The following is a 16,086-nucleotide window of genomic DNA, read 5'->3' as shown; positions in this document are numbered from 1 at the left end:
GGAATGAAAGTCTTAACATATGAGGAATGTTTGAGGACTCTGAGTCAATATTCAATGGAGAGTAGGAGGATTAGGGGTTCTGATTGAAACCTACAGAATACTGAATGGCCTGGACAGAGTGGACATTGGGAAGATGTTTCTATTAGCAGGATAGATGAGCACCTGAGGGCACAGTCTTAGAGTAAAGGGAAGACTCTTTAGAACGGAGATAAAGAGAAATTTCTTTTAGCCAGAGCGTGGGGAATCTATGGAATTCAATGCCACAGAAGGCTGTGGAGGCCACATTATTCAGTATATTTAAAACAGAGATAGATTGCCAAGGGGATTAAAGGTTATGGGAAGGAAGTGGCAAAATGGAGTTGAAAAATCTAAAATCCATTATTGAATGGTGGAAAAGAATTGATGGGCCGTATGGCCTAACGTCTGCTCCTACATCTTATGTTCTTATAGTCCTATTTTAAACTTTTCATTCAGATCTGCCCTCATCCTTCAGCACTCTAGTGAATACAGGCCTACTTGACACAATCTCTCCTCCAACAACAGTCTTGCTAACTCCAGTACTAGCCCAGCAAATCTCCACAGCACTCACTCTTGCAAACAATCTTTGGCAATACTTGTCAATCAAAGCCTGCAGATTGTCCATGTCATATTGTGTTTGGAAATGGAGTGCCTCAGTAACTCATGCATGGTGCTGAGCATTGTGCAATCATCAATGAATATCCCCACTTCTTATGATGGATGGAAAGTCACTGATGAAGCAGCTGAAGGTGGTTGGGCCTCAGACTACCCTGAGGAACTCCTGCAGAAAGGTCCTGGAGCTGAGATGATTGACCTCCATCAACCAAATCAACTTTCTTTGCAATAGGAAGCAAAGAGATTTCATCCCTGATTTCCATTAACTCCAAGTTATGGTAAGGGCTCCTTTATGCCGCATTCAGTCAAATGTTGCCTCGATGTCAAGGGCAGTCACTCTCACCACACCTCTGGAATTCGGTGCCCTTGTCCATGCTTGAATGAAGGCTGTAATGAGGTCAGGAGCTGAGTGGTCCTAATGGAGCCCAAACTGAGGGTCACTGAGTAGGTTATTGCTAAGCAGGTGCTGCTAGATGGCATATTTGATGTCACCTTCCCTCACTTTACTGATTCAGAAGTCACACGACTTATTTGAAATCACAAGCTTTCAGAGGCTTCAAGTAAATCTGTTGGACTATAACCTGGAGTCATGTGACTTCTGACTTTGTCAATCCCAGTCCGACACCAGACCTCCATATCACCCCTTCACTGATGATCAAAAGTAGATTGATAGGGGGGGAATTGGTCAGGTTGGATTTGTCCTGATATTTGTGCACAGGACATACCTGTACAATTTTCTACATTGTCAGGTGGGTACCAGTGTTGTAACTGTATCTTGACAGAGCTTGGCTAGGGGAGCAACATGTTCTGGAGTGCAAGTTTTTGTTATCATTGCTAGAACGTTGTCAGGGCCAGTAGCCTTTGCAGTGTCTCCAACTATTTCTGGATATCGTGTGGATTGAATCAAATATATCTTAGCCTGCTGGACACACTTTCCTCATTCCTGAAGAAGGGCTTATGCCCGAAACATTGATTTCGAAGCTCCATGGATGCTGCCTGAACTGCTGTGCTCTTCCAGCACCACTGATCCAGAATCTGGTTTCCAGCATCTGCAGTCATTGTTTTTACCTCAAATCAGCTGAAGACTAGTATCTGTGATGCAGGGGACCATCGGAGGAAGCTGAAGTCTCCACTCAGTGGGTCATCCATTCAGCACTTCTGGCTGAATATTGCTGCAAAACCTTTCACCTTATTTTTTGCACTGATGTGCTGGGCTCTTCCATCAATCAGGATGGGTGTATTTATGGAGTTTTGTCTCTACAGTGAGTCTTTTAATTTACATCTCCATTGATGACTGGATGTGATCAGACTGCAGAACTTAGACCTGGTCCCTTGGTTCTGGAACCACTTAATGCCATCTATCCCTTGCTGCTTATGCTGTTTGGCATGCAAGTAATCCTGTTTGGTAATTTTACCAGTTTTCAGGTTTGCCTGGTGCTGCTACTAACATGCTGCATTCTCCATTGAACCAGAGTTGACCCCTTGCTTGATTGGAATAGTGGATATGTTCATCATAAAACATAATTAGCATAATTTATCAGTGTTCTGACCTTTAGTTCATGAATGTGAGCTGTATATCAATCAATTCTGATATCCTAACAAAATAGTGAGGTTACAGATTCTGTTCAAATACAATTGTGCTGTTGCTGATTTTTCACAGCAATACATGGGGGCCCAGTCATCAGTTGCTAGATCTGTTCAAAATATAGCTCACTAAGCACAGTGATAATGCCACACGATGCAATGGAGGGAACGCTTATTGTGAAGAAAGGGTTTTGTCTTCATAAGGACTGTACGTTGGCCACCCTTACTGATACTGACATGGCCACATGTATCAGGCAGATCCCTGAGTATGAGGTCAAGTATGCATTCTCCCCTGACTGGTTCCTTCATGCCACAGACCCAGTCGAGGAGTATTGTCCCTAGGTCCTTTGCTTTGGAATTTACTCCCTGCACCTCCCTGTCTCTACCTCAGCTTCCTCCTTTAAACACTTTTTGAAACAGATCTCTTTATTCACGATTTCCATCACCTGCTCTGTCATTACCTTGAATGATGTAGAGTCAGAATCTGTTTTATAATGCTGCTATTAAGAATTTTGGGAAATTATGTTATTTTAAATGCTCCACATAAATGTAACTTGTTGCTTGCAAATGATTTGATATGTTTGTCATAAAGCATAATTCACATAATTTATCTGTTTTGACCTTTAGTTCATGAATGTGAGCTGCATATCAATCAATACTGATATCCTAACAAAATAGTCAGCCAATTTAATGCTGCACCTCAGCAGTTTAAATATTTAACACTATTATTCATAAGTCACACATTGGAAGGTTGCTCTCTAATGCAATATTGTTTCACAATCATTGTGCCTGCACTGGTTTCATTTCAATCTCTTTTTGCATGTTATTTTAAGAGAAGTATTTCCATTCATCTGCCTTTCTCACAAACTCTGCAACTTGTTTTATTTTCTTTATCTTAATTCGCAGGCTTTCCACTCCATCATTGACTTTAACATTGATCAGCACTTATTTGCATTTATTTCAACTTGATTACCTGTCTTAATCTCCTTCAGAAAGAGTTTACTTGTTTCTGTCTGTGTGTTGCTTTATTGATTTTCTATCCAGAAAAAAAGCACAGCATAAAAAAGAGAATGGGAACCGGGAGAAAACAAAAGGCATCTTTCTTCTTTCTACTCTGTTATCGTTCAGCAAAAAAGCTTCATTTTTTCCATTGAAACCATTTTTGATTTCTCGTAATACAGGAGCAATAAACTCCTGTGTCAATTGACTACAATGGTTCAGAAGGCTGTGGGTTTAGATTCAAAGTAAAATGGGAGCTTGTGTCCTTGACCGATATTTCAGAGACGGATGCATTGTCAGATGTATTATCCTTGAGATGAAACACAAATGCATTTACGCTACAAAATGGAAGCAGTCCACTTAGCTCAAACAGATTCTCTTGGCTTTTCAAAAAAAAGAATTTGTATTTGTGAGGGAGGTGGTTGCTGTAGTGTTATTGTGGCTGGGTTAGTAATCCAGAGATCCAGGTGATTGTGTGGAGCAGTGGATTTGTATCCCATCACATCAGATAGTAAAACTCAAGTTCAATAATTAAATCTGGTGACGGCAGAATCATTAAATGTTTTTAAGATTTGGCCTCCTGCAATGACCAAACAAGCCACTCGGTTGTATTGAACTGCTATAGAAGTTTCATAAAAGAATGAAAATAGATTGACTGAGCTACCAAGACAACCATGTTGCAGGCTAACAAATCAAAAGCCTGGTGTTCCCTCTCTAACAGTACCCTGGGTGTACCTACGCCATGTGGACTGCTACAGTTCCAGAAAGCAGCTCAGCTCACCACCACTTTCTCAAGGGCAATCAGGATAGGTACTAACAGCTTTCCAGGTAACAATTCCTTTCTCAAATTGATTTGCAGTCAATGGAGGACTGGTCGTTGTTTATATTCTTGGGTAGCTATTATTCAGGGAGATGATGGCGTAGTGCTATTATTGCTGGACCCTTAATCCAGAGACCCAGGTAACATTCGAGGGACCTGGGTAACATTCCAGAGACCTGGGTTCAAATCCTGTCACAGCACGTAGTTGAATTTCAATTCAATAAATATCTAGAATTAAGAGTCTATGGTGACCAGGAACCGATTATTGGAAAAAACCCATCCAGTTTACTAATGTCCTTTAGAAAAAAACTGCCATCCTTACTCAGTCTGGCCAACATGTGACTCCAGACCCACAGCAATGTGGTTGACTCTTAACTGCCCCCTGGGCAAATAAGGATAGACCATAAATACTGGCCTAGCCAGTGATGCCCTTATCCTGTGAATGATTAAAACAAAAACTCTACTACTAATTTACTTATTGCCAAGTATTAAGGTGAACCATGTTTTTGTTGCTTGAGAGCAACATTGGCCAGACAACAAGAGAACAAGGGATCATTTATGTCCATCTTGTTTATTTTCATTAATTGAGTTTAATTGTATGCAGGTGGTGGACACCAACTGGGGATTCACTTAATGTCCCTCAAAAAAACTGAAACTGTCTTTAGAAATGCATGCTTGGGACAAATAACTCTGTAAATAAATGCTTATTAAAAAAAAGTATAGAGTGACAGCAGTTCTGTCCTTCACCAGCTGGTTTTCTAAGTTACAGCACATCTGAGAGGGCAGATGCTGTCTCGGTCTATAATTTCGGTAGCAGTGATAACAAGCCATAGTGGTGTACAGCATGGAAACAGACCCTTCGGTCCAACTCATCATACCTAGCAGATACCCTAGGTTAATCTTGTCCCATTTGCCAGCATTTGGCCCATATCCCTCTAAAACCTTCCTATTCATGTACCCATCCAGATGCCTTTTAAATGTTGTATTTGTATCAGCCCCTACCACTTCCTCTGGCAGCTTGTTCTAATACACACATCACCCTCTGCGTGAAAAAGTTGTCCTTTAAGTCCCTTTTGAGCTTTTCCCCTCTCACTTAAACCTATGTTCTCTAGATTTAGATTCTCCTACCTTGGGGAAAAAAGAACCTTGTCTGTTTACACTATCCATGCCCCTCATGATTTTATAAACCTCTGGAAGGTTACCCTTCAGCCTCTGACACTCCAAGGAAAAAAGCCCCAGCCCATTCAGCCTGTCTCTTTTTCTCAAACTTTCCAACCCTGGCAATATCCTTGTAGATCTTTTCTGAACCCTTTCAAGCTTCACGACATCCTTCTGATTGGAAGGAGACCTGAACTGAATGCAACATTCCAAAAATGGCCAAACCAATGTCCTGTACAGTTGGAAACGCCATTACTTGGGTGCCACATTAAACCAAAGTCCAGTCTGCCCTCTCAAATGGGCATAAAAGATTCAGCATCAAAAAAGAAAGCACAGGAATTGTCTCTGATGCCCTGGACAATGTTTAGCTCTCAAGCAGCAATACTAAACCTGATATCCTGGTCATTATCACATCGCTGTTTGTGGGATCCAGGTACAAATGAGCTGTAATTGCATTACGCACCAATAATGGCTACACTTCAGAAAATACCTCATTGGCTGTAAATTGAGGAGATAAAGGTTATCAGGCTCAATGGCAGGAATGTAGAATTGAGGCCAAAATCAGATCAACCATGATCTTGTAAAATGGCCGACTTCTGTTCCAACATCTTATGGTTTTTAATATTACACCTCTTCCAAGATGCTTCAAAGAAATGAAGGTAAAGTCATAATAGTCCATCCAGGCCATGGGACTGCTGTCTTGTTAGAGAGAGGTGACTGGGTAATGGTTAAACCTGAGTGTCACTGTGCCTCAGGCGAGGGGACTAGTTGAGAAGGAGAGTCTTGCATTGAACCTCAGCCAGAGCAGGAATTAAACCCACACTGTCAGTACGAATTCTTTATTGTAAACCACCCGAGCTAACTGATCCCAATCAAATAAAGCAAAACGTTGAGTTGAATTTTCATCTTGTGGACAGGAAACAAGAGCCTTGACTACTCCTTTGTGGCTTTTAATTTATTTGGTCATGTCTAAATGATTGAGGCACTAATATGGGAAGATTATTTGAGCAGTTTGTACAGTATCTAACTAATGGCGGTCAGTTTAGCTCAGTTGGTTTACGAAGCAATGTGATGCTGACAGTGTGGGTTCAATCCTCATAGCAGCTGAGGTGACAATGAAGGACTCTCCATCTCAACCTCCCCTCTCATCTGAGGTACGGTAGTCCTCAGGTTAAACCACCACCAGTTGTTTCTCTCTAATAACAGAGTAGCCCTATGGTCTGGTAAAAATCAACTTGGTATAAATGATGAAGGGCTTTTGCCCAAAACGCCGATTTTACTGCTCCTCGGATGCTGCCTGAACTGCTGTGCTCTTCCAGCACCACTAATCCAGACTACAGTCTGGTAAGACTATTGTGACACAGTAGCAATCTAGCTAATGTTTAGTTACTTCAGTTATATTTGATTATTTGCTGTAATGGTAATATAGTGCTAATGTATAGTGCTACAGTTGAGCTATTGTGACTAATGCTTGAGAGAAATGAATTCAAATGCCACCATGACAGCTGAGGGGATTTAAATTGAATTACATAAAGATGAATAAAATCCTAAGTCTCATTAATAATGAAAGTAATAGCTTGGCTCACCCACAAGAAAAAACATATGACATTATTATAAAGAAAAATGAAAACAACAATGGAAGAAGGCAGCTCACCACCACCTTCTCGAGGGTATTTAGAGATAGACAAAACACGCTGGCCTATCCAGACAAACCCAAATCCTATGAATGAGTTTTTGAAAAAGTCTGTTTTACCGGCATTCTTCCAACCAAGAGGAAATCACCTGTCCTTTCCCGGTCTGGTCTATATATTTCAGTCCAGACTCACAGCACTGTGGCTACTAATTAACTACTCTCTTATATGGAAGCTGGATAACTTAGATAGCTGGTTTATGACGAGGAGTATTGGCACAGTGGTTAGCACTGCTGCTTCAGAGGGCTAGGAATCCAGGTTCAATTCCATCCGCGGGCCACTGTTTCTGAGGAGTTGGTAGATGCACCCCGTGTCTGTGTGGGTTTCCCTCTGGTGCGCCAGTTTTCTCCCACAATACAGGTTGGGTGGATTGACCACGCTAAATCGCCCACAGCATCCAAGGATATGCAGATTAGGTGAGTTAACCATCGGAAATGGAGAGTTATAGGCCAAGGAGTAGGAAGCTCTTCAAAAGATTGGTGTGAGCTTGATGGTGAGTGGTGCCAACAGCGTGGGTTCAATTCCTGCACCAGCTGAGTTTATCATGAAGGTCCTACTTTCTCAGACTCTCCTCTTTGCTGAGATGTGGCTGAAATCAGTGCCTCTGCAGACTACGGTGACTTTACCTTGCCTCTGATGTACACCAAGGAAGGGTGAATTAGTTTAGTAGACAGCACCATTTCAAGAAGAGAACTCACCATCACCTTGTTAAAGGCTACATTGTTTCAGAAATAAATTCTGACCCAGCCAGAGATGCCCACCCAATGAATAAAACAAATCTTCACCATGTTGACTGCAGTGGTTCTGATAAGCTCAAGACGCACATTGAGTAAGGGATACTAAATGCCATCAGCTTCTCAAGAATGAATCAGAAAAGCACCTTCAGGCAAAACAGCTTTAGATGTAGAAATCAATAGGTCATTTTGACCAACAGTGGACCCATTCAAATCAATAATTTAACAAAGTCCACTAGAGGGCCAAATAGTTAGACTGTAATCAGTAATGTCCATTGATTCCCTAGCATTCTAAACTGAATGGAATGTTTTGTGTGCAAACTGAATTCTTGTCACATTTAATGATTTTTATGATCGTGGTTACCATCACACTAACTCTGAGAGTGAAAGTGATTTGTACTTGTAGAACATATAACAATACAGCGCAGAATAGGCCCTTCGGCCCTCGATGTTGCGCCGGCCTGTGAACTAATCTAAGCCCACCCCCCTACACTATCCCGTTATCATCCATACGCTTATCCAAGGATTGTTTAAATCTCCCTAATGTGGCTGAGTTGACTACATTGGCAGGCAGGGCATTTCATGCCCCTACCACTCTCTGAGTAAAGAATCTGCCTCTGACACCTGTCCTAAATCTATCACCCCTCAATTTGCGGCCATGTCCCCTTGTACAAGTCGACGTCATCATTCTAGGAAAAAGACTCTCACTTTCTACACCATCTAATCCTCTGATCATCTTGTATGCCTCTATTAAATCCCCTCTTAGCCTTCTTCTCTCCAATGAGAACAGACCCAAGTCCCTCAGCCTTTCTTCATAAGACCTTCCCTCCAGACCAGGCAATATCCTGGTAAATCTCCTTTGCACCTTTTCCAATACTTCCACATCCTTCCTGTAATGGGGTGCCCAGAACTGTACACAATATTCCAAGTGAGGCTGCACTAGCATTTTGTACAGTTGCAGCATGATATCACGGCTCCGGAACTCAATCCCTCTACCAATAAAACCTAACACTCCGTATGCCTTCTTAACAGCACCATCAACCTCGGTGACAACTTCCAGGGATCTATGTATATAGACACCAAGATCCCTCTGCACATCCACACCACCAAGAATCTTTCCATTGGCCCAGTATTCTGCCTTCCTGTTATTCTTCCCAAAGTGAATCACCTCACATTTATCTGCATTGAACTCCATTTGCCACCTCTCAGCCCAATTCTGCAGTTTATCCAAGTCTGTCTGCAATCTGCAATATTCTTCCACACTGTCCACCACTCCACCGACTTTAGTATCATCTGCAAACTTACTAATCCATGCCTGCGTCCAAGTCATTTATAAAAATGACAAACAGCAGTGGTCCCAAAACAGATCCTTGTGGCACACCACTAGTAACCGGACTCTGGGCTGAATATTTTCCATCAACCACCACTCGCTGCCTTATTTCAGAAAACCAGTTTCTAATCCAAACTGCCAAATCACCTTCAATCCCATGTCTCAACTTTTTCTCCAAAAGCCTGCTATGTGGAACCTTATCAAAGGCTTTACTGAAGTCCATATACACCATGTCAATTGCCCTATCCTCATCGACATGCTTGGTTACCTTCTCAAAAAAGTGAATGAGTTTTGTGAGATACGACCTGCCCTGAAGAAACCATGTTGACTATCTCCAATCAAACTGATGCTTGCTAGATGACTATAAATCCTATCTCTTATAATCCTTTCCAAACTTTACCTGCAACAGATGTAAGGCTCACTGGTCTATAATTACCTGGGTCATCTCTACTGCCCTTCTTGAACAAGAGCACAACATTTGCAACTCTCCAATCCTCTGGTACTAAACCTGTCATCAATGACGACTCAAAGATCAAGGCCAAAGGCTCCTCCATCTCCTCCTTAGCTTCCCAGAGAATCCTTGGATAAATCTCATCGGGCACAGGGGACTTGTCTACTTTCACACCTTCTAGAATTGATAACACCTCCTCCTTACTAACCTCAATCCTTTCTAGTTTAATAGCCTGCATCTCAGTCTCCTCCTCTACAATATTCTCCTTTTCTTGAGTGAAATGAGATGAGAAATATTCGTTTAGCACCTCTCCAATTTCCACAGGGTACACACACAACTTCCCATTTCTGTCTTTGACTGACCCTATTCCTATCCTCATCATCCTTTTATTCCTCATTTACCTATAGAAAGCTTTAGGGTTCTCCTTTATTCTATCTGCTAAAGACTGCTCGTGTCTCTCTTTGCTCTTCTTATCTCTCTCTTTAAATCCTTCCTAGCTACTCTTTAACTCTCCATCGCCTCATGTGAACCATCTCGTCTCAATATCACAATAGCCTCCCTCTTCCGCTTTAACAGGAGATACAATTTCTTACTAAACCATGGTTCTCTTTCCTTATCACTACTTCCCTGCCTGACAGGGACATACCTATCAGGGACGCGCAATATCTGTTCCTTAAACCAGCTCCACATTTTAATTGTCCCCATCCCTGCATTTTGCTGCCCCATTCTAAGCCTCCTAATTCTTGCCTAATCACATTATAATTGCCCTTCTCCCATCTATAACTCTTGCCCTGTGGCATGTACCTATCCCTTTCCATCAATAAACCAAACGTAACCGAATTATGGTCACTCTCTCCAAAGTGCTCACCTACCACTAAATCAAACACCCGGCCTGGTTCATTACCAAGCACCAAATCCAGTGTGGCCTCCCCTCTTGTTGGCCCCTCGACATACTGTGTCAGGCAACCCTCCTGCACACATTGGACAAAAACTGATTCATCTGATGCATTAGAGTTACAGCATTTCCAGTCAATGTTGGGGAAGTTAAAGCCCCCATAATGACCACCCTGTTACTTTCACTCTACCCAGAATCAGTTTGCCAATCCTCTCCTCCACATCCCTGGAACTCTGTGGAGGCCTATAAAAAACTTGCAGCAGTGTGACCTCGCCTCTCCTGTTTCTAACCTCAGCCCATACCACCTCAGTGAGCGAGTCCTTGTCAAAAGTTCTTTCAACCATCGTTATACTGTCCTTGACTAACAAAGCCACTCCTCCCTCTCTTTTACCACCTTCCCTGATCCAAGATCTAAACCTTGGAACCTACAACATACATTCCTGACCCTGCTCTATACATGTCTCTGAAATGGCCACAACAGCGAAGTCCCAGGTACCTACCCACGCTGCAAGCTCACCTACCTTATTCCGGATACTCCTGGCATTGAAGTAGACCCACTTCAAACCAGCTTGCTCTCTGCCAGCATGCTCCTGTGACCATGAAACCTTGTCCATTTCCTCCCTACTCTCATCCTCCTGTGCACTGGAACTACATCTCAGGTTCCCATCCCCCTGCTGAACTACCCCTGCTGAACTAATTTAAACCCACCCGGATAGCACTAACAAAAATCCCACCCAGGAAATTAGAGAACTTGTAACTTTTGAGCACCAATCAACATTGCATTGCCAATGCCACAGCACATTGTCCAATTGGTAAAGAAAGAGACAGTTAATGAAAGATGGAAGAATTGCTCTGGTCTATTGGCTCTGGGCTGCCAATGATGCGAGGAGGCACTAGGATGATATATTGCTACCAGCATCGATAGTTGCCAACTTGGACCACCAACAGGTGGTCGGTTGAGCCTCTCAAATGACTAATTAAGTGCAACATCCCACCTCTCTGAGTATTTTGCTTCCATTGAGAGGGAGTGTCATTGTGTGGGAGACTGCTCAATGAAACCTGGTGGCCTTCCAACTTCCTTTATGGCACTCCGTGGCTCATGACCCCATCAGTGCTCAATAATATCCCTCCCTGATTGCCATTCTTCCCTACCCACCACACTCAGCTGCACATTGAGGGCATCTCTTCATTGTGGTGTATATTCCATGTTATTCAAGTGACAGTAACAGCAGCATTGCTGAGCTGCCAAGTCTCCAATTGTGCTAGCCACATGTCAGAGGAGACCATGATCCTTTGTCAAAATACTACGGAGAAGCCTCTTAATTGGCCTCCTCCCCAGTTGTCATCCAAATAATTTGGCCCCTGGTTCGGAACACTGGATGCAGGTCAGTAAAGTTGTCAAGAAGGCATACAACATGCTTTCCTTCATTGGACAGGGTATTGAGTGCAAGAGTTGGCAGGTCATGTTACAATTATGTTGGACTTTGGTTCTGCTGCATTTGGAATACAGCGAACATTTCTGTTCACAACATTACCAAAAGGATGTGGATACTTTGGAGAAGGTGCGGAGGAGGTTCACCAGGATGTTGCCTGGTATGGAGGGTGCTAGCTATGAAGAGAGGTTGAATACTTTAAGATTATTTTCATTAGAAAGACGGAGGTTGAGGGGGGATCTGATTGAGTTCTACAAAATCATGAGAGATATAGACAGGGTGGGGGGCTCAAACTCAGGGTCATGAGTTCAAAGGGAGAGGGGAAAGATTTGGGGAGATATGCTTGTAAAGTTCTTTACGCAGAGGGTGATGGGGGCCTAGAACACATTTCCAGTGGAGGTGGTATATGCGGGAACGATAGCATCATTTATGATGTATCTTGACAGATGCATGAATGGGCAGGGAGCAAAAGGATACAGATCCTTAGAAAACAGACGGTAAGTTCAGATAGAGGATCTGGATCGTCACAGGCTTGGAGGGCCGAAGGGCCTGTTCCTGCGCTGTAAGGTTCTTTGTTCTTTGAAGCACAAACAAGATGTTCAGAGGGACACAAAAAAGGTTTGTGAGTCCAATTTTTACCTTACAAAAATTAATCAATGATGGAAGACTGGAGCTATTTTTGCCATGAAAGACAGAAATCTAGAGGTGACCTTCTGGAACATTAGGCTTGGATTTATATTGTACTTTTATAAATTTCAAATGTCTCAAAGTGTTATCCAGCCAATGAAGCACTTTTGAAGTATCATCACTGGTGTAATTTGGAAGTGCAGCTATCACATTAGTCTGCAACAAACTTCATAGAATCTCTACAGTGTGGAAGAAGGCCTTTTGGCCCATCAAATCCACACCGACCCTATCCATGTAACCATGGCCAATCCACCTAACCTGCACATCTTTGGACTATGGGAGGAAACCAGAGCACCTGGCAGAAAGTTAAAAATCAAAAAACACCAGGTTATAGTCCAACAGGTTTATTTGGAAGCTCTAGCTGCTCGATCATCAGGTGGTTGTGCAGAATAAAATTGTCAGACACAGAATTTATAGCAAAAGTTTACAGTGTGATGTCACTGAAATTATATGTTGAAAAAGATCCGGATTGTTTGTTAAGTCTCTAATCTTTTAGAATGACCATGTTGGTTTCAGTTCTTTCATAGGTAAATCGCAAAACTTTTTTAAAAGTTACATTCTCAGGTGAACTTTAACAATTGGTGTCATGTTGGCCCAGATAATGTATTGAAGGTGTTAGCTTCCTCGTGTGAGGTAATCTATGTCATAATGTTCAGACTGATTCTAATCTAAACAATGGATTTACAGAATCTTCCATGGATTCATGTAAGAAAGCCATGCAGACACAGGGAGAATGTACAAACTCCACACACCTGAGGGTGGAATTGAATCCAGGTCCCTGGCACTGTGAGGCAGCATGCCACTGAATCACCATCCCACCAACTTCCACAAAAACACAATGCAATATGTTGGTTTTGGGGATAAATATTGGCCAGGACATCAGAAAGAATCACCCGCTGGCCTTAAACCTCATGCTACTAGTGCCACTGACAGTGCAGCACTCCGTCAACACTGCAATGGAGTCTTGGGCCCAGAATTTGTGCTCATGTCTCTGCTGTGGCACTTGACCCTCCAACCACCTGATTCTAATTCGTCAGCATGTAACAAGTTAATGAATATCAAAAATTTTAATCTGTTTCAAACTGAGAGGTGGCAATCCCAGTCAAGAGATTCAAACTGGTGAAAGTCAAATATTGATAAATGCCAGGCAGATTTTACTTTCCACAAGCAATGATGCACAGATAGGAATATAATGAAAATGAAAAGCTGAATTAAAGTTCCTTTTGTCATGTAGTTTTATGTTCATACCTAAGAGTTTGGATTCAGTAGACTGGCCAAGAACTTTTAAGACTCAGGCTTCTTAAGAACTCTACTTTTTGCATTTCATTACAATTACAACTATATACCAGGCCCTAATGTTATTCAAACTAATCTCTACATGTGCTTGTCTCATTCTCAATTCACTCTTCCTATTGTAACTCTAACTCCATTTATGCCCAGAGGTGAGTATCCCCATGACATCATCATAAGGTTGCTCCAGGGTCCTAAAGCTTGAACTTGACAGAGTCAGTTAAGTGAAGTAATGAAGGAATTTCCTTTTTTTTTCCCCCATTGTTGATGGATAAACGACGATAGGCTGAAGGATCTCCTTCATCTGTACCACTTCAGATGGTCATGAATGCCCTGATAAAATACTTGCCTTTTTTTTTTAACTGTGCTGAAATAGACTGGCACCATTTGAGCAGTGAGAAAGTGACAATATTTCTTGACAGATTGCTTACTTATTCCGATCCTGAGAATGATTGGGAAGCCAGATCCACCAAGTTAAGACAAATCAGCTGTAATTAAACAGAATAGAAGGGAAAATTACCAAACTGAAATTATAAACATAATTGCAACTGAACAAACCATATTTCGTGAAAGGATGGTTTTGTGCAATGTTTTGACCTCTGTTCTCCAGGAATAATCAGGAAAACACTTTCAGAATGAATGATATTGGGCTTACTGTCCAAATGCAACATTAAAATAGAATTAGCATTAAGTTTATTGTCATGTGTACTTAAGTTAGAAAAACACAGGAGCACCGTAAATAGTGTAGAATGTTGCCAACACAAAGCACCATCTTAGATACAAAGCTAGTCATTCCTGATGAAGGGCTTATGCCTGAAACGTTGATTCTCCTGCTCATCGGATGCTGCCTGACCTGCTGTGCTTTTCCAGTACCCCACTCTCGACTCTGATCTTCAGCATCTTCAGTCCTCACTTTCTCTTGGATACAAAGCTCCCTGAATACAATCAATACAAATCTGAGGACAAATAAATAAAGGAAAATGTGAATGGAGTTTGCCATGTGCCATCACCGGCACTGCAAGCCTTCCCCAGCATGGAAACATCTGTTTTGCCTGAAAATGTAAACACTGCCTCAGAACATAGTGAGACAATGAAACACTCCCTGTACTGACCTGGCAAATATCCTGCCTGCAACACTGCACAACAGTACATCTAGATGTGATCAGGCTTAACCCTAATTTCTGGATGACATTTTTCCACAGCTAATTATCACCCATAATCAGGTTTAGACCGAAATTCCGGGTTGATCCATGACTGTTTGTATTTGAATTAATTAAAAAGAGTACGACACGGATTCTGAAATTGAGACACAAACAGGTTGGAGTGGGAGGAATTAAATAGGCCAGCAAGTATTTGTGCAAGAAAAACGAAATTCCAATTTGTATTCATGAATGTGAGCTGTGCAGTTCATCTGGACCCAGATAATCACAGCGTGCTGATGAACAAAGTCAGCAAAATAACAAGGCGGCATCAGGAAAAAAAAAAGGAAAAATCTGCAAAGCAGCAGAATAAAACGAGGTGACACAAAAGTAGATTAGGAACACTGATTGTAGGCTAGAATTAATGGAATTTCCTTATCAAATGATTTAAGGGATGGTCCAAAGTTCTGTTTGGTGGAATGGTTCTCAAAAGGTCATAGAGTCATAGAGATGTACAGCACAGAAATAAATCCTTCAGGCCAACTCATCCATGCCGACCAGATATCCTAACCTAATTCAGTCCCATATCCCTCTATATCCTTCCTATTCATATACCCATCCAGATGTCTTTTAAATGCTGTAATTGTACCTGCCTCCACCACTTCCTCTGGCAGCTCATGCCATACACACACCACCTTCTGCATGCTTCTTATGTCCCTTTTATATTTTTCCCCACTCACACTAAACCTATATCCCCTAGGTCTGGACTCCCCCACCACAGGGGATGAAGGGCTTTTGCCCGAAACGTCAATTTTCCTGCTCCTCGGACGCTGCCTGACTTGCTGTGCTTTTCCAGCACCACTCTAATCTAAACTCTGGTTTCCAGCATCTGCAATCCTCACTTTTGCCTAACCTTTCCTTTTACCCGAACAGGAATATACTGTCTCTGGACTCTTGTTATCTCATTTCTGAAGGCTTCCCATTTTCCAGCCGTCTATTTACCTGCCCCCAATCAGCTTTTGAAAGTTCTTGCCTAATACCGTCAAAATCACCCTTCCTCCAATTTAGAACTTCAACTTTTAGATCTGGTCTATCCTTTTCCTTCACAATTTTAAAACTAATAGAATTATGGTCACTGGCCCCAAATTGCTCCCCCACGGACACCTCAGTCACCTGCCCTGCCTTATTTCCCAAGAGTGGGTCAAGTTTTGCACCTTCTCTAGTAGGTACATCCACATACTG

The 16,086-nt window shown here is 42.2% G+C and overlaps 1 protein-coding gene across 1 annotated transcript in view; it reads left to right on the top strand.

Annotated features, from left to right (window-relative positions):
- Nucleotides 1-16,086, top strand: part of LOC122565221 (F-box only protein 4-like) — a 20,693-nt gene that overhangs the window by 1,048 nt on the left and 3,559 nt on the right. The window contains exon 2 of the mRNA XM_043720981.1: nucleotides 3,885-3,892. Within this exon, the coding sequence (XP_043576916.1) occupies nucleotides 3,891-3,892 (2 nt within the window). The 5' untranslated portion in view covers nucleotides 3,885-3,890. The remainder of the gene's footprint in view (nucleotides 1-3,884; nucleotides 3,893-16,086) is intronic.

The sequence above is a fragment of the Chiloscyllium plagiosum genome, chromosome 2 (genome assembly GCF_004010195.1).
Source record: "Chiloscyllium plagiosum isolate BGI_BamShark_2017 chromosome 2, ASM401019v2, whole genome shotgun sequence".
In the NCBI taxonomy this organism is placed as follows: Eukaryota; Metazoa; Chordata; class Chondrichthyes; order Orectolobiformes; family Hemiscylliidae; genus Chiloscyllium; species Chiloscyllium plagiosum.
This window is presented reverse-complemented; position numbering and strand designations above follow the sequence as displayed.